At 40.1% G+C, this 24926-nt stretch overlaps 2 protein-coding genes across 2 annotated transcripts in view; one reads left to right on the top strand and one right to left on the bottom strand.

Annotated features, from left to right (window-relative positions):
- Positions 1–5931, bottom strand: part of LOC123632647 (S-adenosyl-L-methionine-dependent tRNA 4-demethylwyosine synthase TYW1) — a 193025-nt gene extending 187094 nt beyond the window's left edge. The window contains exons 1-3 of the mRNA XM_045543184.1: positions 5774–5931; positions 4813–4943; positions 3937–4074 (exon numbers count right to left, since the gene is read on the bottom strand). Coding sequence (XP_045399140.1) covers positions 3937–4074; positions 4813–4929 — 255 coding nt within the window. The 5' untranslated portion in view covers positions 4930–4943; positions 5774–5931. The remainder of the gene's footprint in view (positions 1–3936; positions 4075–4812; positions 4944–5773) is intronic.
- An 833-nt stretch (positions 5932–6764) lies between these two features.
- SBDS (SBDS ribosome maturation factor) lies at positions 6765–15176 on the top strand. Its single transcript, XM_045543185.1, has 5 exons — positions 6765–7092; positions 7780–7909; positions 8552–8752; positions 11908–12072; positions 13006–15176. The coding sequence occupies exons 1-5, from the start codon at positions 6965–6967 to the stop codon at positions 13132–13134; spliced, it is 753 nt and encodes a 250-aa protein (XP_045399141.1). The 5' UTR covers positions 6765–6964; the 3' UTR covers positions 13135–15176.
- The last annotated feature ends 9750 nt before the right edge of the window (positions 15177–24926 follow it).

Here is a 24926-nt window from a genome sequence, read left to right on the forward strand (position 1 = left end):
AAAAATAAGAAAACAGACAACATGGTTACAACAGGGCTCATCTAATTCCCTATGATCATTTGATGTATCCAACTGATTATATGTAAGCCTAAATTCATGGGTCAATGGAATTGTCATATTACTATTAAGTTTATTTTGTATTTTCCCTTTTTAAACTTTGTATCTGTTACTTGTTAAAATTTTGCAAAGTACAACTCCTAACAAAATAATGCTGGCCCAGCACTTTAAGAACTTAATAATGGACTCCAGGTAGACTTAGCCTGAGAGCCACTCCCTTCCAACCTCTCTTTCTGTTCCAGTGTGGCTAAAAGTGTTCTGACACCAACTCCTAGGCACTAATCACTCCCCGCCAATGCGGGTCAAGACCAGCAACTCTAACAGCTTGATTGATCAGTGATGCTTTCAGAGAAAGATCTTGATTAGAAGAGGGAATGTGAAAGTTTCAGAATCAAAACATAGTCAGTAATGTTAAGAAAACCCTGACAAACGGAGCCGGGGAAGGCCATGAAGAGAGGGGTTCTCATGCTTGTATGCCTGATAATGAAAAAGACTCTGCAAAAACCACAACCTGGCACAAAGGCCATTGCAACCTTATACAAAAATACTTCTGCAAAGACATCTGCCCAGCAACTGCACGTCCAACTTTGGACTGGCATCACCCTTGTTATTGATCTTTGTAGCCAAGGATAATTATTTGAAAACAATTACATAATCCTCCTCATTTTTTCTGTGAAAAACCTTTGTCTTCCTTTATCTCCCTGAATACATACATAGTTGACCATGGTATATGTATTCCCATTGCAGTACTCTCTTTCCAAATAAACATTTTTCATTTAGAGATCCTCTGTTATTTAGGCTGACATTGGCTTGGACCAGGACAATAGCAGGGAAGGTGGTGAGAAGTGATTGGAATCTGAATCTAATCTCACAGTAGAATAAACAGGATTTGCTGACAGACCAGATATGGGATATATGAAAAAGAGAAAAATCAAAACTGTTTTGGACTAAACAGCTAGAAGGATGAAGCTGTCATTTACTAAAATGGTAAGGATGATAAGTAGAATAGGTTTGGGTAGAAAACTGGGAGTTCAGTTTTGAGCACATTGATTTTGAGATGCTTAATAGACATCCTATGAAGACCTAAGATATAGGCAACTGGATATGACAGTCTGGAGTTGAGAGTACAGTTCAAATTAGAAACATAAATTTATAATTCATCATCTAATACAGGGGTCAGCAAACTAAGGCCCACAGGTCAAATGCAGCCCTCTGTTTTATAAGTAGAGCTTATTGGAACACAGCCATGCCCATTTATTGCTTATTGTTTATGACAGCTTCCACACTCTATCAGCAGAGTAGCTGCAACAAACACCACATGGCTTATAAAACCTAAAAAAATATACATGTAATAAAATAGCTGGCCCTTTACAGAAGAAGTTTGCTAACCCATGAACTACTAGACAATTTAAAGCCATAGATAATAAGAGCCCTTAGGAAGTGAAGTGGATGTAGATAAAGACAAAGTCTCATGGACTGTGCCTTGAGACACTCCTACCTTTAGAGGTCAAGAAGATGAAGAGAAACCAGCAAATGACAGTAAGAAGACTAGGCTCAGCACAGCAGGAAAAAAAAACTAAGAAAACAGTCTACAGAAAGTTAAATGAAGAAAGTATTTCAAGAAGAAAGAAGTGGTCATGCAGCTAATAGATCCAGTAAGATAAGGACTAAAAATTAATTAGCAACATGGAACTCACTGGAGCATGTATGAGCAGGCCAGCCTAATTGGAGTGATTGAATTGGAGTGATTCAAGATAAACAGGAATAGGGAAATTGCAGACAGCAAGCACAGACAATACATTGAAGGAGTTTTACCATAAAATAGAGTAGAAAACTAGCATGGTAGCGGGGGTGTAGGGCCAAAAGGTGACCCAGCATGCCCTGATCCTCCCTGCACAGAGCATTCAGTGAGAATTTACAATTAGAGAAAACAAGTCTGTTCACCCAGTAATAGAAAAGCCACACCAGCTATGCTATCATTCTGTCCTAAGGATGAACAGAAAACCACGGATCACCAAGATTATAATGAGAACAAACATTAGGAAAGAGAAATACCAGCAGCAAAAAAACTGAAAGAGAAAATATATCAGGAACAGTAAAAGAAATTCAAGAAGATATATTCTTAAATTATGAACAAGATACTATAAGACCTGAATAAAAAACAAAAAGCATTTTCACAATTAAAAACATAACTGCTGAAATAAAACATTCAAAAAAGGATTTAGAATGGAAATCCAAGAACCCAGGATAAAAAGAAAAAGTTACAGAAAGTATAACAGAAAAGATTTGAGACATAGAAGATCATCCCAAAGGATCAACATCCAACTAACAGGAGTTCCAGAGAGAAAGACTGAAAAAATGAAAGAGAAAAAATATATCTACAAAATATTAGCAGAACTAATGCACACAAATTTTCAAAACAAAAAAGCCCAAGTATCCAGACAATGGCTGAAAAAAGATGCAACCTAGTCACCCTCAAACAAAATTTCTAAACATCAAGGACAAAGAAATGATCCTAAAAACTTCTAGAAACAAAAACAGTCAAGTCATCTCCAAAGGAATGAGAAAAGTGGCCTTCTCATCAGCAACACTCTCTGCTGGAAGACAGTGGAGAGATGCCTTCAAAGTTGTGAGGAAAAAATTATTAATAGTCTTCTATTCACAACCAAATATGAACCAATCAAATGTGAAAGCAGAATTAAAAAATTCAGACAGCACAGCTTTAAGATGGAAGATGGCTATCTAACCCCAAATCAACTATGATGTGGACAGTAATATTAAGCCAGAGAGATCTGAGGACTGTTTGTTTCAACTAACATAAGGAGTCAATAACTTGTGTAATCTGATAAATCTAGAAACAGCGTAAGCAAGTTATACAGTTAAAGAAATCATCAGAGGAACCAAAAATAGAAATAGTTAAAAGAGGTTTTCTGGAGAGTACTTTTCACTATGAACTTTCTGTATACCTGGATTTGTTACCATCTGCAAGTATCCATTTGATCTTTTAAAAAATTTGAAAACATGCATAAAGAGGCTTCTGAATTAAGTTTTTTATGAGTAACATAAAAAGGACTTTTCTTAGGCTGCTCAGATGCCTTCTTGCCTTTTTTCAGGTTTCCTGTCTCCATTGCTTAAGATTGAACTTAATATGTGACCTTCAACTGTAATATGAAACAAAGTACCTACACCGGAGTATTAAAAACCTAAGTACTAATATTATTCTGAACATCATCCACAAGAGGGCAGTAGACCCTCTTTAGTATTAATAGTATACAAAAATATTAATAACAAGCACTGACATTTTGTATAATTCATTTTCATGTTAGCCTTATTTGGAATCTTTTCCTAGACAGAACTAAGTAGCTGTGACCTTTTTAACCCAGAAGCAGGTAGCATCTAGATGCAATTAGAGAATGGGAAGCATCTTTCAGCAAGATTTCTGCTATGTAGACCTACTTTAACACTTTTAACACCATTAGAAATCAAAACAAGTTTCACTAAATAAACGTGTGAAGTTGTGAAAACTGGGGCCCATGCTGGACACTATTGCTGCCATTCTCTTTTCATTATCCCCTACTCCTACACCCATAGGTATCACGGAGAGACCCAGAACTCTCTCCATCCTGCTGAGGCAAAAGCAAGCTTCAGAACAAAGACCCCTCTGACAGTGACCACCAGACACCACCAATCAGCTGCAATTGGGCACAGGAGATGAAACCCACCTAACATCCCAGAAAGGAAAAATGTATGATGGAAAAAGAAGGGCGAAAAGATTTAAGGAGATTAGAAGAACAATTCAGTTCACTGCTTAAGGATGCTTCTCAAGGATTTTCTTAAACTGTCAGGAAACCAAAGGAAAAGTATCATATAAAGTTTTACCTTTGCTGTACCAGTTTGGGAACCATAGAAAATCTTCACTCCAGACACAAAGATTTCCTTCTTTTCAAGGGAGACATAACCATTTGTCATCAAATCCAGAGTCGTTTTTGGAACAGATTTCTCCTGTGAGTTCCTGTCCTTGAAGACAAAATGATTGCATAAAGTTTTACCCTGGAGGAAATGGTCTTAAAAAGTAAGAACTTATTTTCTGATCCTTAATTAATGGAAAGTAAAGAGAGGACTACTACCCCTTAAAGGTGCAAAACAGATTTGTTTTTCATATAAAAGGTTCATTTTTTGCTAGGCATGGTGGCTTACACCTGTAATCCCAGTGCTTTGGGAGGAAAAGCAGGGAGGATCACTGGAAGCCAGGAGTTGGAGACTAGCCTGGGCAACACAGCAAGACCTCATCTCTAAAAAAAAAAAGTTTTTAAATTAGCTGAGAGTGGTAGTGTACACCTGTAGTCCTAGCTACTCAGGAGGCTGAGGTGGAAAGATCACTTGAGCCAGGTGTTCAAGACTGTAGTGAGCTATGATCACACCACTGCACTCCAGCCTAGGCGACACAGACGTCTCTAAAGAAAAAAAAAGGTCCATTTTCTGTTACAAAAATCTTCCCGTATCTTAAGAATGAGACATTCATAGCTATCAAAAAAACAAAAAGTAAATAATTTATTCCATAATAACTTAGTCTCTAAAAACTTAAAGAAGAAATTTATTTTAGACATTTTTTAAATGTCTAGAGACCAAACAGAAAAGTGATTTAAAGTTCCTTTTAGTTTTTCTATATTTTTCTGAAAAAAATGCCTGCATTCTAAATTCTCTATAAAATCTGATGCCTCAATACTCTCCCACTTAAAAAAAAACTCCACTTACCTGCTTCTTGATGACAATCTGGACACAAATCCAAAGGCTGATGCCAAAGGCAAGGCCCATATAAATGTAAAACCTGTTTATCCATAACGATATTAAAGATGAGGAGAGATCCCACATATCCAAGGAAGGATCTAAATTTAAAATGATACATACATGTAATTTTGTTTAAAGCTGCATATACAAAGATGTCCATCCCTGTTTTGAGAATAAAAAAATTAAACCAATCGCACACTCAACCACCCCTGGTAAGAAATCGATTAAAAAAATCAACTGTAATAAAAATAATACACTATATGATAACGTGATAAAATTATAATGATGATGCTAATTAAATACATACATATAACTGTACCCACATTTGGATATATACATTTGAAAGCAAGTGAGACACATAAAGTGAAAACACTCCATGTGGAATTATGAGTTCATTTTGCTTTGTTATGCTTGCTACAATGAGAAAACTTAAAATAGTAACAAAAGTACTCCGTTGTTTTCTAATCGTACTTACAAAGACTCACATCTACTCGTAAAGGGCTCTCAAATAACTGATTTCATGCCCCATTTTTTTGAAGGTTAATATGCATGCACCTGGTGTCAAATGTTGTACCTCGGAGCAACTTCAAAAGGCGAAGCCTGAAATTTAGGTTTTACACGTGCTGCTCCACCCTGGAGGGGACCAGAAGTCCCAATACACACGTAGGTAAAGTGGGACAGGCAGTTTTCTCTGTCTTTTATTTGGGGTTGAAACGTAGTTTCCTTCTAAACTCACCCCCTAGCCTCAAAAGCCAGGTCAACAGCGAAAATCAGTCCTCTTTGCTCCCAGCGGCCGTTGTCCCATGCCGTCAAGTCCAACAATCTCTGAAGAAACCGGCCCGAGGACGTTACACCGTCCAGAAAGGGTCTCATTACAACGGTTTCCTCCCCTCCCGCACCACGACACTAGCCTTCCGGGGGTCCTTACCCAGTCTCCTCAGAGCCTGAGGCCTGCGGGCCGACAGGAGATTAGAACCTCGGACCTGGAAATCCTGGCAGCCCGCGCGGCTACCCAGAGACTACCCGAACTAACTCGCAGCATTAGCTGTACGTTCCGAGCACGCGAAGCTGAGGGCAGCCATGCCACTCGCGGGACCGTCTGGATTGGCTCAGAGGGCAAAGGGGCGGGTCCAGAGAGATGCCCAGAGCTCCGGGAGAGGAAGCCAGAGCGCTCCCTGCCCTTCTCGGATTGGCTCCAAAAGGGAGGGGGAGGGCCCAGAGGAAAGCACCGCCTAGAGCTCTGGGGATGAAGCCACTGCGCTTCCGGCTCCTCTTGGATTGGCTCAGAGTGGGGGGGCGGGTCCAGAGAGAAGCGTCGTAAAGAAATGAGTGCCTTGAGGAAAAAAAGGCGGGGAAAGGAGGGAGGGGTAGCAAAAGAGACTAAGAATGGCATCAGCCAAGTGCAATCTGGGCCCGTTTGGATCTCAATTGGAACAAACCGTCTGTAAAAAGGCATTATTTAGGGGAAATTCGAGTAGCTATTAGATGATATCAAGGAACCATGATTAGTCTCGTTAGGTGTATGTGTTAAAGGGTATGGACTGAAGTATTTAAGGCTGAAACCATATGTTTGTCTTTAACATATTCAAAAAAAATGAGGAAGGGGAATAAAACAAGAATGGCAAAATGTTGGTAATTGTTGAATCGGGGTGATGGGCACATGGGGGTTCACTACACGTTTTTCTGTACTTTTTTATGTTAAAAATTTTCCATAATAAAAGGTTTAAGCGAGTCTTCCGCTTTAAGTCCGCGGAACTGTGCAGCGTGAGCGGTGCGTTTCAACCCGGTGGCTAAATATCGGCCAGCAGCCTGTGCGAGCTCGTTAGCTCATTGGCTAGAGTAAACCACACCCAGGAAGAGCACCGCCCTTTTCAGGCGTGGAAAGATGCCCTAAAAAGCCCTAATGCGCAGGCGTCGTTGGTCACTTTTCCACGCCCTAACTCTGTGCCGTCCGACTCCTGCACAGTAAGCCGGCCGGGTGCGTTGTCGCGGGCGCAGCGTCGAGTCCGTCGCGGCGCCGCGCGCCGCTCGGCAGTTACAGCGAGGCGCTCGTGGCCCTCAGGCCGGGCGGCGCGGGTCTGCCCTGGTTCGCCTGACGCGAAGTCCGTGAGCAGCCGGGATGTCGATCTTCACCCCCACCAACCAGATCCGCCTAACCAATGTGGCCGTGGTACGGATGAAGCGCGCCGGGAAGCGCTTCGAAATCGCCTGCTACAAAAACAAGGTCGTCGGCTGGCGGAGCGGCGTGTGAGTAACTCTCTCCCTCGGGCCCTGGCCCGAGCCGGTGGCCTCCGAGGCGGCCTACTTCTAGCCAAGTCGAGTCCATAGGCCAAGCGGGGTCTTGTCAGGGGAGGAAATGAAAAACGTAACTCCTGCTGTGAGCGTGAGATGTCGCTGCCCTTCCCTAGCTGGGCGCTTAAGCCAAGGGTTTCTTTTTTGTTTGGTTGGTTCGGATTCGGTTGTTGGCTTTGGGTCTTGTTTGGTAGGTGTCATATGAGCTACAACCGAGAAACCCCTCAGTGCTGATCGTTTTCCCAGAATAATGATAAAGACTAGGAGGCTAGTCTTCCAAATACTGTCACAGTTATAATACATCTGATGTCACAGATGTCAGTAGTCCCCTAGTGTCACCAAAGTGCGTAGTGTCTTCACTACTGCCATCTAGGGACCGGTATTCCGTGGCAGCAGCCTGCCCCGCCCCGCCCCACCCCACCCTCGTGTTTCATATGTATTCCTGTGACATTTTTCTCCGATGAGTAAATGGGAATACAAATGCGGTTCTGAGTTTTGAAAATGTTCCCTGGACACTAAGGGTTATTTATGAGTATTTGTTGTTTCTTGCTATTTATGTTGTTGCCATCTTGTATTTAAATGGCAACGAATGTCCAAGTTTCAAGTGTATTCACACAGGACTTTCTCTCCTGCCCTCACAAGGGAAAAAGACCTTGATGAAGTTCTACAGACCCACTCAGTGTTTGTAAATGTTTCTAAAGGTCAGGTTGCAAAGAAGGAAGATCTCATCAGTGCATTTGGAACAGATGACCAAACCGAAATCTGTAAGCAGGTGGGTTCTGCCAGATGTTTTCTACGAAAGCCTCCAGAAATTAAATTTTCTACTAAATTACCTAATTTTCTCCAGTTATATAACATGATATACCTGAAAATCTGATTTCAAGTATTTCATTCTTTAGACCTTTTTAAGATTGCCTTTTTTTTTTTTTCTGAGACAGAATCTTGCTCTGTCACTGGGGCTAGAATGTCCTGTCAGTCTGCCTAGCTCACAACAACCTCAAACTCCAGGGTTCAAGCAATCCTCTTGCCTCAGCCTCTTGAGTAGCTGGGACTACAGGCACGCACCACCATGTGTGGCTAATTTTTTCTATTTTCAGCTCAGGCTGGTCTAGAACTCTTGATCTCAAGTGATCTTCCTGCCTCAGCCTCCTGGAATGATAAGATTACAGGCGTGAGCCACCGTACTGGGCCTTAAGATTGCCTCTCCTCCTTCCCCCACTCAGCCCTCAATTGGTTGGAGCACAATATAATCCAGTGCATCCTTTAGGCAAAGTTCAAATCATTACCTACATATCAGTAGCTGGAGAGAAAGAAGTTCAGTTTTCTCCCCGATTATTAATTCTTGTGGTTAGTTACCAAATAGTACGTAATAGAGAAAAGTATTGCTTTCTTCAAAGTGTTGGGTTTTTTTTAGATTTTGACTAAAGGAGAAGTTCAAGTATCAGATAAGGAAAGGCACACACAACTGGAGCAGATGTTTAGGGACATTGCGACTATTGTGGCAGACAAATGTGTGAACCCTGAAACAAAGAGACCATACACTGTTATCCTTATTGAGAGAGCCATGAAGGACATCCACTATTCCGTAAAACCCAACAAGAGCACAAAACAGCAGGTGAGTGGTTTTTAACTAAACATAAATATACATAGAACTCATCTCATCTTCCTATCCAAATCAAACCTTTAAAGACAAAACTTAGGTTTTTAAAAGGTCATCTTAACAGCTCTTTTTGTTTATATGTCAGTCACATAACATAAAAGTCACCCTTTTAAAGTGTATAGTTAAGTGATATATTCATAACGTTTTGGAACCTCTCCTGCTATCTAATTTGAGAACCATTTTCATCACCCCAAAAAACCCTGTACCCATTAATAACCACTCCCCATATTCCCCCCTCACAAGGCCCTGGTGACCACTAATCACCTTTCTGTCTTTATGGGCTTATCTATTCTGGACATTTCATGTAAATGGAATCATACAATATGTGGCCTTTTCAGGGCTCACCCTGTTGTAGCATGGATCAGTACTACATTCCTTTTTATGGTTGAATTGTATCCCAGTATATGGAAATACCGCATGTTATTTATTTATTCATCAGTTGGTAGACATTGAGTTGTAGTATAGACATTTTAACAATGTTAATTCTGCCGATCCATGACCAGGACATGTTTTTCCATTTGTTTATACCCTCTGTGATTTCCTTCCTCAGTGTTTCGTACTTCTCCCCATAGAGGTGTTTTATGTCCTTGGTTAAATATATTTCTAGGTATTTTATTTTCTTTGTTGCTATTGTGAAAGGTATTGAATCTTTGATTTGATTCTCAGCTTGACTGTTCTTGGCATTTAGGACTACTGATCTGTGTACATTGATTTTGTAACCTGAGACTTTGCTGAATTTATTAATTCCAGGAGTCTCTTGGCAGAATCTTTGGGGTTTTCTAGACATAAAATCATATTATCAGCAAAGAGCCATAGTTTGACCTCCTCTTTCCCCATTTGGATACCCTCGATTTTCCTTCTCTTGTCTGATTGCTCTGGCTAGGACTTCCGGTACAATGTTGAATAGAAGTGACAGTAGACAACCTTGTCTGGTTCCTGTTCTAAGTGGGAATGCTCTCAATTTTTTCCCTGTTCAGTATGATATTGGCTGTGGGTTTGTCATATATGGCTTTTATAATTTTGAGGTATGTTCCATCTGTGCCCATTTTGTTAAGAGTTCTTATCATACAAGGGTGCTGAATTTTGTCAGATGCTTTTTCTGTGTCTGTTGAGAGGATCATATCGTCTCTGTTTTTGCTTCTGTTTCTGTGGTGAATCACATTTATAGCTTTGCATATGTTGAACCATCCTTGCATCTCTGGGATAAAGCCCACCTGGATGTGGTGATTATTTTTAAGATGTGCAGCTGAATTTGGTTTTCTAGGGTTTTATTGAGAATTTTTGCATCTATATTCATATTTAATACTTTTTTAAATCTGTACAATAAACCTTTCATGTTTTCCTGTCATAGAAGGTGCGCCATCTGTACATGCACCTACTAAATTTACCAAATTCAGTCCAGCTTCACAACATTTATCTTGAAAATTGTTGAAGATATCTATTCCCTATGTTCTGTTCACAAGAGTGCCAAAGTGGATAACTCTTCATAGCAAAGGAAATCTTCTGTTATGATCCACATGAAGTGTAAAACCTGTGCCAAGTCAGTAGTATCAGTTGATTCGTCCAAAGCAATTGAATAATATATATTTTCCTTTTGAAGTATTGCATGAAGTTCTGTTAAGTTGAAGGCTAATTCATGCTGCTGATGAGTTATGGTTCCCCTTGAAAGAGGCAGTTGTTTGTACTTTGAAACATTATCAGGAGTCTAAGCATCCTACAACTTCAACAATGCATTCTTTCACGATTTCTACATCACTGAATGGCTTCCCTTTTTTCCCAAGTATATAAGCTACTTTATAAGTTGCTTCAGTGGCATTATTTCCAGGTCTTACTGCTGCTTGAAAGAATTGTCTTTGCTTTTGCTTTTCATCTTTTAATTTCTGCAATACCACCTTTCGCTCCTCTCCCTCTAATTTAAAATATTTGTGGTCTTTATGAGTGTTATAATGCTGATGAGCATTGTATTTCTTTAATGTTGCTATTACAGTATCACAAAGCAAGCAAATCATCTTATCTTTAGCAGAAACCAGATAATATTGCAATTCCCAATCCTCATTCAAAAATCTGTTTTCCTTCAGCATTCTCTTGGTTGTCTTTGACATGATGGATTGTTAAGCTGGCAGAACTAAAAAATACCATTGAACTGTGCAATTATTCACAAATCCCACTTCAAACAGAAACACAGTGCACCACTGTTAAAAGCTGATAACAGACTAGCATGCTCAACCCCTATAAACTCTCGGCAACCAGCAAGCCATTAATTTACCCCTTGTGGCTTACTGATGTTCTAATTGTGCCGTTCAATCTGGGAGGATTATGTTAATGAAACTTATTTTATTCTTTGGTATTTTAAATACATTCATTTTTAAAAATAACATAAAAATATAAAGGTTGAACAAAAATGTATTAATAAAAATAAAAGGATTTGTTCTGTAAAATTTGAATTCAGTCAAAAGGCCACATGTAAGAACCTAGAAGGCTACAGGTTCCCCACCCCTAGTATAGACGTATATTTTCATTTCTCTATACCTGGGAACTGCCAAACAGTTTCCCAGAACAACTGCACCATTTTACATTAGCACCATCAGTGTATAAGAGCTTCAGTTTCTCCGCATCCTTGGCAATACTTGTTATTGCCTGCCTTTTGATTATAGCTATCCTGGTGGTATTTTGTTGTGGTTTTGATTTGCATTCCCTTAATAACTAATGATTCGAGCATATTTTCATGTGCTTATTGATTGTCTCTGGAGAAATCTCTATTCAGTTTCTTTACCCATTTTTTAATTGATTTTTCATTGTTGAGGTGGTTTTCTTATGTATTGTAGATACTAGTACCTTCTCAAATTTATGATTTGTAAATATTGTCTCCCATTCTGTGGGTTGTCTTTTCACTTTCTTGATAGTGTTTTTTTGAAGCACAAAAGTTTTTAATCTTGATAAAGTCCAATTTTTCTGTTTTTTTCTGTGGTTTTTTATAGTTTTCAGGTCCTATCTAAGAAACCATTACATAATCCAAGTAGATGGAAGCTGCTTTGTTTTTTAATACCTTATCAAGTGATGTAGTAGAAGAAGTAAAGAAATTATAAACATTCTCAATTTTGCCTTGATAGGCTTTGGAAGTGATAAAGCAGTTAAAGGAGAAAATGAAGATAGAACGTGCTCACATGAGGCTTCGGTTCATTCTTCCAGTGAATGAAGGGAAGAAACTGAAAGAAAAGCTCAAGCCTCTGATCAAGGTTATAGAAAGTGAAGACTACAGTCAACAGTTAGAAATTGTAAGAGTAAAACATTCTTATTTCTTTGCTTCATGTTAACAAAATAGTTTATTCTCTAGTTATAAATGTGTAACAAACATTTAGAACTTGTAAACAGATATTTCCAGAAATATCTTACCTAGAATTAGGTTAACATGTCAAGGTCTAAGTATAGAACTAAATTGTAGTTAAGCATACTTACAATTTTTTTTAGTAAAATTATTCATGATAAAATTAGGTTAGTCATGTTCATCTTAGATGAGAGAATATATTTTACAGTGAGTTTTCTGTTATGGGGCAAATACAAATAAGACTAAAAGTTGATCAGCCTCGTTTACCACAGAACATTTTAAAGAAGCAGCAAAAACATTATGTCTTTGGGTCCTCGCCCCACAGCTTCAAAAATAAAATGTAAATTCAGCTGTCTGCAAATTCATGTCTTCAGGGCTTTACAGCTTCTTTAACAAATAAATGAGCTATAGAGGATTGTTAAGTATGGTGAGTTTCCACTGTAGATGTGAAACAACACACCTGACACTGTTTGAAGTTCTACAGTCTCTTCAAAACTTTACACATGGTCTCCAAATAGGTCTTTGAGTTGCTTTTTCTCCATCATATGTGGAGGTGATTTCATTGAACTATAAAATTTAATGTTCAATTTTAGGATGAAAAGGTATAGTTTTCTAGTCTGACCCCTTCATTCTACAGCTGAGGCATCTAAGTAAGTCTTTAAACAGGGAGATTAATGCCTTGTCACAGGGGCCTACGTGGATACTTCAGGGCAGAAGTTGGCCTAGAACCCAATCTGCCACTCTACCCATCGTCTATCTGTTGCATCACAGAGCTGTAGCATTAGAGATACCTGGAAAGCATTGTTTGTCTTAAAGGAAGTTAAAGCTGAGTTTATTCTGTCACTTATCTTCATGTGGTAATCAGCTATGGTAAATGTTTCAGGTATGCCTGATCGACCCAGGCTGCTTCAGAGAAATTGACGAGCTAATAAAAAAGGAAACAAAAGGCAAAGGATCTTTGGAAGTGCTCAATTTGAAAGATGTGGAAGAAGGAGATGAGAAATTTGAATGATGTCCATCAGTCTCTCCAGCTATAAAACACTAAAGTGTTTTTTTGTTTCCAACAGCACTGTTTCATTTCTGTGATCTGCCAAATACTTGCTCAAACTGTTTGACATTTTCTATCTTTGTGTTAACCATGTACACAAAAAGACTTTCCTACATAAGTATAATAATGTGGGATGATTTAGTTTTAATTATAAATTGGAGTCTAAAACTTAAAGCAAAAATGAAAAATCTAAGATACAAAGACCAGAGTAGCATTTTGCTGCTGTCTCATGCCTTGATAGCTTTTGAAAATGAAAGTTATTTGGGCAACTCTTGTGGATAAAAAGTTAAATTTTATACAATATAGTAAGATTATTTGGAAGATATGTCTGTATGACAAAATGGGAGTATTTGCTGAAAAAGGAAACATGTCTTATTTCTACTTAGTGAAATTTGTGTATAGGGGTAACTCATGTAGAGCTTGGATGATGACTTCCTGATTATCTGAAAGGAAGATGTATGATGACTGTGTAGGAGTTAAATAATTTTCATTGAACATGCTGCCACAACTTAGATTATTCTTGGCAAAAAAGTCATTTATTTCTAATTCTTAAAGTTTATAATATATATTAATATAGCTAAAATTATATGTAATCAATAAAACCACTCTTATTTTTATTAAACTATGGCTTGTGTTTCTAGCCAACTTCCTAACTCCCTTTGTTTTCTCTGCCTTTCTGGTGTGGTTGGGGAGTTGTTAGGAGGATTCAGTTAGTCATCATGCAGAGTGCTTAGAACAAGGCCTGTTATGATAAACACCTGATAACATTTGGGATGTAACTGAATTTAATTATTTTAGTATTTGGACACTTAAATGAACAAGGTTTTAAAAATCTGTCCTTGAGATACAGTCTAGAATATAAATTAGAATATAGACTCAAAATAAACATATAGATGTATTTGTAGACAACCAATTTTTATTTTAACTGAAAACAGAGTTCTTGACTTGAACAGGTCCTGTTGGTTTTATAAGCACAGGGAAGTCCCTGCTAATATAAATTCTCAGAAATGTCCCACTTACTTTTAAATAACTTCCAAATGTTTTCTCATATTGTTAGAGGCAATATTCTTGTTTGGTAACGTGGGAATGAACCCTTTTCTGTTAATACTGCTGTTTTGATACAGTCCTTAAGAAGGCCCCCACTGCTTCACTTTCACTTGGATAGTTTGTTGTTTTATAAAGATGATCTAAACCACAGTACCGGGTCCACCGCCTGTTAAGGACCGGGCCACAGAGCTCTGCCCCCAAACACCGCCCCGCTGCAACAGTTGTGGAAAAATTGTCTTCCACTAAACTGGTCCCCAGGTTGGGGACCACTGATCTAAACTTGAAGTCCCAGGAAATAATTTTAACCAATGAAGTTTACACTATTTCAGTTTAAAGAGTTAAAGTGATGTTTCAGGTTGAAAGTCATAGTTACTAAAAATATTCAACAGCTGCATCTTGAATAGGAAAAGATAAAACAGTTAATACAACATTGCCTTAAGTTTTTCTGACTCTGATTCACCGTCTCTTCTAAAAACTGTTCCAGAAATATTAAATGTAGACCACATCTGAGTCATGCTTCTGAACCTATAAAAATTTTTCACCTTATATTAATCTCATTACCCAAAGTAGTTAAAATTCTTGTTCATGATCGTCTTCCCAGTACCACCGTATAATGGATTATTTTAAGGATTGATTTATTTTGCTTTTTGAATGCAAGCTGGTAGTATGTATATTTGGTAAGAATGATGTTTCGGAGTTGAGCCTCTTCTATCAGCGCAGCCTTTTCTGTGAAGTTTCCCTTGTACCCCATATACAATTATTTGCTCCAGCCTCTGGAACCGTGTGCCACATTAAAATTCACTCAAAGGCCTTGATTTGTTCCACCTTGTATTAGAGTTGCTTAAATATCTTTTCCATGCTAGATTGTGAGCTCCTTAAAGGGCAAGGGACTTAGCCATGTGTGTGTATCCCACCATGCTCTGGACCTGGTAGATGTGGAATAAACGTCTCTGAAGTGATAAGCATGTACTGTCTCAATGAGAGCCCACGCCATCAAAAAGAGGAGGGGTGGTGAAGAATTTGGCTAATGGCTTTTTCACATCCCATTGTTAAGCTGGGATAGTTTTTGTCAGCTAAGCCAGAGCTTCCCACCCTTCTTCATACAGCCACACCTGTGATTTTAACCTGCACGCTACCCTCAAGCCCACAATACCCTAATGATTATGGTAGTAATGAGGTTCCTTATTACCTTCATAGTTTTTTTGTGTGCCTGCTCTTATATTATTGTAATGCAAGATATTATTTGAAAATACTTTCTGCTGTTGAACAAGGGAATTGGTTGTGGATACAGAGTTTCCCACTAACAGCATTTCATGGCTGAGATGTTAGCACCCATTGATTTTCATCCTGATTTTCACCTCCACGTGTATTTAGCCACAATGGTACCTTCAAAATTAAAGGAATCTAAATATGATTTTATTGCATCACAGTTCTCAGTTAAACATAGCCTGAACTAAATCTTTATCAGCTTGGCTCTTCCAACTTCTACCCAGGAACAATTTCACAACACTCTATGCACACATAATTGAATTGCCCAGGAAGGCCCCTTCCAAATACCCCAGGAAAATCATCAGTTTCACCAGTTTTCTAATTGAGCCTGCAGGTTTTCAATTTTCCCCTGGCAGAGAATGGAGGGAAATGGTTGTGAGATTGAAGACAGCGAAGTCATTTTTACAGTGGAGAGGAGTGTGTTCTGTCTGCTATGCTCAGTACCATTCATAGATTTTTCTGCCTGGTAAGCCACTTGAAATGCCAGAAGATTCATGAGTGGCACTCCATTCCTGTGGCAGAAAAGCATAATAGCTCAGCTGAGCTTGACCAAGAGAAAAGAGCCACAGGCTTATTCCTGTCACGGGAAGATAGAATGGATCAAGACTAGGAATATCTTACATGTAATAAAAGTAAAATAGTGTGTGGACTTAAAACTACAGATCACAGAAGGACTTTGGACATATACTGGCATGACAAAAGCGTGATATCAAAGCATTTCTGGGAGAAATGTGTGCATTGAAATAACTAACGCTTGAGTGATAACTATCTGATTTATCAGAGACATAAAGTGATTGCTTGGGACTTCAATAATTTTGTTGAACATGCTGCCATAATTATGTCTCATAACAGTACAAAATGTTATTTTTAAAAACAATTGTCATCACTGCAGTTGGGATTTTGCTTTGAAGTACAAACAGTTAGAAGGACATTACTGCTATGTAAATAAAATTCTTATGAAATCAAAAACAGCGAGGTAGATCTCCAGATATGAAGGGCATAACTTGAAATATTTGTGAAACTCACTTTGGGGGCCCATGTGAGGCAGATATCCTCCAGAGCAGTGGGAAATGCAGTGCAAAGGGGCCTCTGTGACCTCAGTGAGGAAAGCTGAGCGAGCCTCTGGTCCTCAGTGGCCGGGGATGGTGAAGGCACACTGCTTACAAATATGGCAAAGAATCCAAAGTCACAAGGGCAGTCAATTTCAGGTAGTGATTTACCATAAAGCTGCTTCTCACGGGGCAACTCTTCATAGTGTGTTCTAGTGTCAAAAGGGTCAGAGGTTTACTTACAATAGTTCATCATCAACCCTGGAGAAGCCAGCTAGTCCTTAAAAAAAATATTTATCCCCAAACTCAAAAATCTTTATTCTCAAAAATAGTGCCAAAGTTTATGTTTATGTGAGCAGTTGCATAAAAACGTTTCATAAAATGTTTAGAAATATGGCAACACAGACCTCTCCCAACTCCCTGATGGGGCAACTTAGCTATCAAAATTATTGTAGTTGACATTAAGAGTCTGGAAGAAAATAGATAAAGGGTAAGGACTGCCCAAACAATTTTGAAAAAGGAAAAAATTATCTTACCAAATAGTAAAACTTTCTGTAAAGCTACTAGTTTCAAAGGAATATAAAATAGCACAGAAGTTCAATCAATATAACAGAGTCCAGAACAAGAACAAAAAACATAATATATGATAAATGCAGCTCTGGTAGGCAGAATAATGCCCTTCCATCCAACCAACCAAAAAATGCTCATGCCCTAATCTCTGGAACCTGTGAATTGAATGTTTCCTTACATGACAAAAGAATTTTGCAGATGGAATTAAGGTTACGTTAAAATAAGATTATCCTGGATTATCTAGGTGATTCCATTGTGATCACAAAATATAAACCATAAAAATGAAAGAGGAAGCAGAACTGGTTCAGGGAGATGCAAATGGAAGATGGCAGCAAGTGACAGTCCAAGCGTGAGAGGTACTTGACCCACCATTGCCTGCAATGGAGATACACTAATGGGACTGTGAGCCTGGGACTGCCGGCAGGGCCCTCAGCTGACAGCCAACAAGGAAATGGAAGGAGCTGAATTCTGCCAACAACTAAATGAGTAAGAAAACGTCCCCTGGAGCCCCTAGGAGCCTAGTGAGAGCCCTACTGGACTTCTGACCTACAGAACTGAAAGATAGTAAATTTGTGCATTTTAAGCTACTAAATGTGGAGTAATTTGTTACAGCAGAAATAAAAACTATAGATTACAGATATTTCAATATGATGAGAAAAGAAGGGGTGATTTGCTAAATGACATGTGTATACTTGGCTATATGTCTAACAAAGTTAGACTCCTACATCATAACAGAGCAAAATTAATGTTACATGAATTATAGAACTAAGTGTAAAAATAAAACTGTGAAAGTGTCAGTAGAAAATACCGGGAAATATTTAACCTAAGGGTAAAAGAGACTTTCTTAAGGAAAACAGAGACATAGAAACTATAAAGGGAAATGCTAATAGATTTAACTACATAAAAAGGTGAAAATTTTGAATGACAAAAGACCCTTCAAGAAAGTTGAAAGAAATTGTGGCTGGGAGAAAATAGGTACAACAGGCAAGGGAGGCAGAATGCCAACAGGTTAACACAAAGCAGTTAAAAGGTCTAAGGATCACCCCTAAGCACTACAAAAATGGATACATTAATTTTTAAATAGATGAAAAATAGGATATTAAGCTTCTGTCAGAGAAATACAAAATGATGAGAATCATTTTCTAGCCATCATATTGAAAAAGAGTTAAATGATTAATTCTGATATTGGCAAGGATGTGAAGGAACAGGCATTTTCGTGCATTTATTGATGGAAGTATAAATGGCTCCAACTTTTTAGAAAAGTGATTTGGTGGTATCTTTAAATTTTTAAATATGTGTACATTTTGATGCAGTAATCTTACTTGTAGGTATCTATCTGCCAGAAATAAAATTACCCAAATTCTAAGGACATATGTATTAATACAATGGTATTTTCTTCTTGTGTTAGAACTGAAAATACACTGGGCATGGTGGCTCATGCCTGTAATCCCAGCACTTTGGGAAGCTGAGGCAGGAGGATCGCTTGAGCTCAGGAGTTCGGGGTTGCAGTGAGCTGTGATTGCACCGCTTCTCTCCAGCCTGGGAGCCAGATTGAGACCCTGTCTCTAAAAAAAAAAGAAAGGAAAGAAAAAGAAAAAGAGTTAATTTAATTTTTTTAAAAGGCGGAATAGAAAAGTTCCCAGGAAATAGTGGATAGGGGGGTTTTGAGAGAGCAGTTACTTGCTGCAGATCACCTTCCTCCAGAGCAGACAGTACGTGTTGGTCCTGACGTTTCTTCGTGTCTCTCTCCTTCTAAGGCTCCAGTGGGCCAGGGACTTGGTGCCAGTGAAACAACTGCCCGATTTTGTGTACTCAAGTTTCATGGCATGGATCTCAGATTTAAGCTTTCAATCAGTCTTCAAATGTTTTGCTTTTCTCCAAATGCTGTCGTAAACCAAGAAGGCCAAATGAGCAGGCCATCATAGTCAAACATTTTTAAAACAATTCATTTTCCATTTTCCATCGTGACCCACAATATATGTGTACACATATAACTGAGACACAAGTTTTTCCAAAACATATATATATCCTTATCACATGCAATATTTTCTATTTCACTACTTTTCTTTTTTCTTTCTTTTTTTTTTTTTTTTCCTTTGTTGTTTTTAGTCCCAGCCATGACCTGCAGTTTTGAAAACATTGCTTCATTTGACATGGTCCGGAATCACAAACAAAAGCTTTGGAAAGGATTCTGGTTTTCCCATAGTTCTTTTGCTTCAAAAGGAATACTTTAACAATTTGGACTTCCCCTAGTTTTTGCGTAGCCAGGAGCCTTGGTGTAGCAGAATTTAACTTTCTCTCCTTAAGTATCTATTTTTATTCTTAAGGGGAGAAACTGCAATGAAAAAGCTGTGAGACCCTTTCACTTCTAACAGTGGCTCCATCAGGTGAGGGTTCTAGGAAGGACCTCTCTGGGGAACGGTTTTGGTCTGTCATTCTCCAAGTATAATCCCTGGACCAACAGCATCGAAATCTCTTGGGAGCTGGGTAGAAATGCAGATTCCCAGGCCGCACACCAGACCTGCTGAATGAGAAACTGGTGGTGGGGCCTGGGATTCTGTGTTTTCTTGCTTTTAAGTTGATTCGCTGCACGCTCACGTTTGAGAACCACGGCTTTTGGTGAAGTGGGATGTGTCAGGACAGTGCGATCATTACTGGACCCTGGGGTGAGACTGCTAGGGATCAGATACAGTACTGTTTGTATAACCACGGGATCAGCTCAGACTGACTAACCATTGCTTAAGTTGTTACAGGAGACGAACAGCCAAAACTGGCCAGGCATGCGCAATAGAAAGGGCTTTAACCTAATTGTTACCACTACCAGCCTAGCGGACCAGCTGGGTAGGCATCAGCAGGGGCTAGCTAGAAACGCCATAAAAGCTTGACCCACGCCCCCCAGATCAGGGAGACAAATGCGGGCATTGCCTCCTGTCTCCTTGCCCGTGGAGTCAAATCTTTTCTTTTCTCAAAAGCCGGTGCCACAGTATTGGCTGATATGCTTGTCAGGCAACGAGCCCATGGCTAGGTGACAGGGACACGTTGCTTCCTCTTCGTGCTTCATCATTCCTATCTAAGGGAATAATGACGATATCTCCCTCCAGGCAGGTTGGAGAAGTAAATGAGCTAATACACACACAGCACATGGAACAAGTAGTGGTGTAGAGTGAGTGCATCAGGATTAGCGATTAACACTTGCTCTCAGAAAAGGGAATGTTTTTGTTTTGGTTTAGTTTTTCAGGGGAGTGTTATTTGGTTTTTGTTGTTGTTGTTGTTGTTGTTGTTGTTGTTGTTAAAAGTCACTCTGCCCCATATTTCTTGGAATGTTGCTCAGAAAGACGGGTATGAGAAGAAATCAAATACGCACATGAGGGAAATAAAAAAACTTTAGGAAAAGAAGTTCACAGATGCACAGCTGTGACGGGTCATCTGAGACCCAGGTGAAGTAGACTGTTTCTCTATCACAGTACCTTGGTGTTTTCTTGTACCTCACTGATTTTGCTTCTATATGTGTTTCCCGTGTATTGTGAGTCTTCCCCACTAGAATGTGAACACCGAGTATAGCACCCGCCACATCACAGACCCTCAGTAACCACACCTTGAATCCATGAAAAAAAAAAGTGCCAAAGCTTCCAAAGGGAATTTACTACAAAACGATAACTTCAGATGTTAGCCCTACACAGACTTAACCAAGATGATATTGAAAATGTTTAAATGTTAAGTTTGTCACAGCCACCAACCAATGAAAATAGGTGGCAGATGACAAAAGTCATCGTAATTTAAGAGATGAACAAAACTTAACTCCAATACCTGGACTAGCGCTCATAGCCTAGAGTGCACAGTAGTGTAAGGGTTAAGGCCTTGGGCAAGGTTCTTCCAACCTTGAGCTCACTCTTTTCTGGGCCTCAGTTTGCTCATCTATAAAATCGGGAAAGGAATGATACTAGGGGCTTTTTACTAAAGGCCTTTACTAAGGATGATTTAATGTGTGCAAAACATGCGCCCAAATTCTGGCACATAATATTGAGTCTGCATGGCTGAGCTCAGTGGGTATTCTGGGGGCAGTGTTTATAGCAGGTGCCCAGTGGAGCCCTAGAGACAGACCTGGATTCCAGACCCAGTTCTACTGCATACCCTGGGACCAATCTACCCCTCCAAGCCTCAGTTTCCCTAAATGTCAAGAAGGAATAAGCCCCACCTGTCTCATACAGCTGTTTCTGAGCATTAAATGGTATCTGTCACCTTAAAGCCCCCCCCACAGGCTCTCAGGACATGGGCCTTACTACTAATCCGCACACGCATCTCTCTCCTTCTCCCCCTGCACCCACCACCCTGCATCATCTGACTTTGACAGAGCGAGACCTGGAACCATGAGCCTCACACCTGTACTCAAATCCAGGCATTTTTACACCAGATCCACCCAAATGCCAAACCGTGCCTGGTGTCCACACAAGAAGAGGAAACTGGGACACAGACAGGTACAGCAGAAGGAAGACTAAGTGAAGACACAGGGACACGATGGCCATCTACAAGCCAAGGAGAGAAGCCTCAGAAGGAACCAACAGTGCTACCTTGATCTCAGACTTTTAGTCTCCAGAACCAGGAGAAATCAAGTTTCTGTTGTTTGAGCGGCCCAGGCTGGCTGTGACCGCAGCCCTGGCAAACTACCATGCCGGGCCCTGTGGCCTTCTGTGTTTAACCCGTCAAGGAACTGCCCGGTGGTCTTCCTCAGTGGCTGCATCTCTTCCATGCTTTTTAACGGCTGGCTCTGTGCTATATGACCCTGAAATACTCTGTTTTGCGGAGAAGGTCGGAGAAATGTCCCTGATGAAACTGGGGAACCCTCCTAGGCCATAAGTGGATCCATAGAGCTTACTCCAAAGTCTGTCGGTGAGCACCGGGGAAGGAGCTGCCCGCACCAAAACCTGGTGGAGCTGCTGGGTTTGTGCTTCCACTCGGAAGACGCGTCTCCCCAGCGGGTCTTGGATTCTCTCTGCCTCTTCCCAGAGCTACTTCTCTCAGGTGAAGCTCTGGGGCTCCAGCTGCCCAAGCAGCGAGGGGAAGGGACGTGCAGAGCCCACACCCACCCGCACGGCGGCCGGGCCGCAGCTCCGTGAGGCTCCACTGCCCCGGAGCAGGTGGCGGTGCCCTCCCTGAAGCAAAGGCCCCAGCAGATGTGCCTCTTGTCATGAAGTCCCACTATGGCCGAGTCCTGTGCTGTTCTAGAAACAGGGCTGGCAAGGTTCCCTCCCCATTTAGACAGACGTGGACGGACTATGGGCAGAGGTGAGCCAGACCCTCAGCCTCGGCCTCCTCGCTGGTAAAATTCCCAGCACAGAGGGTGGGCGTGAGGACCGGGTGGGACCAAGGGTGTGTGCGTGCCACGTTATGTCAGGAGACAGGCCTGGGCACGTGTGCACGTCTGTCTCCTCTGCAGACAGGAGCTAAGCACGGGGTAATAAACCAACGAAGAGCCGGTGTTTCCCCTCGACCCGCGCACCCACCTCCCATTCCCTCGCGGGCTGTGAAACTCTGACTCCCCGTCGTGTTGGGTTTTGAAACTGACGGAAGCCCTTTGATTTCATCTAAGCTTGTAAATATCTGCAAAAGGGAAACTGTTAATTATAACAGTCACCTTGGAGCCAAAACCACTCTGGAGTTTTTATAGGTTTTTGCAGATGAAAAATCCAGAAAGGCGGGGAAAAATATTTTAATTCAGAACGTTCACTTCATATCAGTTAATAAGGAACCGTTACTACCTCCTACCTTAGCCAAGTATCATATCTTTTCACAATTATCAAAAACACTTTTTCTTTAATTGTTAAGATTTTTAAAATTCTTTCTCTGATTGCTAAGGAACAAAAGCACTGTTTACAAACTTTGACATTCGCAGGACTTCAGAGGTTTAAAATTATATAAAGCTCTGCACTAGAGCAATTTGGCAGTAAGAGTCTATCTCTTCACATTAGGTGGAAGGAAACACATCAGAGGAAACGACAGGGCATATTAAATTTGCTCTCACTTGAGACCTCTTGAGACTGAATCATCCGCTAGCCCAAGCTCTTTGCAGAGTTCAGAAGCTTGCAAATTTCATATTCTTATCAGCACAAATTAAGTTATTTCATAGTACAGCATCTGAATTAAAAAACACTTTGTGGTCAGAGTGATTTGATTCATAGTTTCCTTTTAATTTAAAGATGATTCCTTTCCTAAAGGGGAGCTCCTATTTCTGATCACATATTTTCCTCTTTGCAGCAAAGTGCTTATATTATTCTGTTTCCATGTGGCCATACTCTGTTACTTTTGGCCAAAAATATTTGCCAGGCCAGGGAAGTATCTTCCAGGTAAATTGCTATGTTAGATTAGGTTTCTGAACAGGAAAATATTAACATTTCAGAAGACATTTCAGTTTTTAAAGTTGGTACCTCTCCTTTGGGAATAGCAAATCGTATAAAATCAAAAGCTAGTGCAAAACACAGAATGTCTCAAGAGAATTAACTCAATTTTCTCTTTTTTAACAGCACCATTAGCTCACTGTAACCTTGAACTTCTGGGCTCAAGTAAATTCTCCTACGTCAGCCTCCCAAGTAGATGAGACTACAGGTATGCACCACCACGCCCGGGCTAATTTTTCTATTTTTTGTAGAAATGGGGGTCTGGACATGTTGCCCAGGCAGGTCTCGAACTCCTGGGCTCAAGGGATCCTCCCACCTCCGCCTCCTAAAGTGCTGGAATTCCAGGCATGAGCCGCCACGCCCAGCCAAACTCACACATTTTCCTGAGCCTTCATTTCCTTGGCTTTGTTTTCATTTGCTACATGTCAGTAGAGTCCACATTCTTCCTCCTCATAAAGAGATCGTGATTTCCAAAGCACAGCTGTAAAATCTGCAATGCAGAGTGTGCAGCGACACACCTACTATCCAACTCTCTGCCTCGTGACACCTCACATACCGTGTGTGCTTCATGCACCTCTCCCTAAAGCCGCGGTGTGAGGGGCAGGAGGGGCAGGCAGGGCTGACAGGTAATTTGCCATTTCTGTTTACTTCACACCATAATGCACCAAGGAGCAAATGGGCATCTTACCTACTTAAAGGTGTTTATAGCAAAATATTTCCCTTTTCAAAGGACCAAAAAATACCAAACGACAGACTCCCTCTCTCATATGTCTTCATTATTTTACAAATTCATTGCAGCAGTTCCATATTCTGATCCTTGCTTTCTACAGTAGGGATGAAGTCCAATTCCAAGGTTTGCAAATAATAGTAAGTGCACCCAAAGATCTTCAGAGGAACTATTCTGCACAATTTCTTTACCAAATTGTGCTCAAACTAATGAATACAGCTGAATATTCCCTGCACATGTTGCTAATTCATTACTTTCTATTAGTGCACGGCACATGGCAATTGTGTGTCTTGAGTATTTGTCAGACATCATTTCATTTACCCTAACGGTCTGCAAAGTGGACTTGGTATTATGCATCTTTCACAGATGAAAAATGTGAAATTAAATAAGGGCTCAGAGGCACAGTTCCATTTCAGGGCCCAGAATTTAGGTATACATGTTTGCCTTAAGATATTAGAACACTAATTCAGTAAGTAAAATGGCAGACATGAGCTTTCTGGTTCATTCACCTTCATTTGTGAAAAGAAAAATTTAATAACTTCAGCTTTTTTGTCAAGTGATTTAGTAGTTACCTGAAGGTGAAAACAAAGGAGAAAAAAATTCAATGAGACTATAAGTGTTACTAAATGTAGCCCAAATATTTTGACAAATGAAGCTTTGAAAGCAGGGGAGGGAGAGAAATATTTCATTACTATTTATTGC

This window comes from Lemur catta, chromosome 2 (assembly GCF_020740605.2).
Source record: "Lemur catta isolate mLemCat1 chromosome 2, mLemCat1.pri, whole genome shotgun sequence".
In the NCBI taxonomy this organism is placed as follows: domain Eukaryota; kingdom Metazoa; phylum Chordata; class Mammalia; order Primates; family Lemuridae; genus Lemur; species Lemur catta.

Excerpts from the sequence above, each read along its gene's own strand:
- SBDS (XM_045543185.1), top strand. The coding sequence starts at position 6,965 with ATGTCGATCTTCACCCCCACCAACCAGATCCGCCTAACCAATGTGGCC. Across the intron at positions 8,753-11,907 it reads ACAAGAGCACAAAACAGCAG|GCTTTGGAAGTGATAAAGCA; the intron begins GTGAGTGGTTTT and ends TTGCCTTGATAG. Across the intron at positions 12,073-13,005 it reads ACAGTCAACAGTTAGAAATT|GTATGCCTGATCGACCCAGG; the intron begins GTAAGAGTAAAA and ends TAAATGTTTCAG.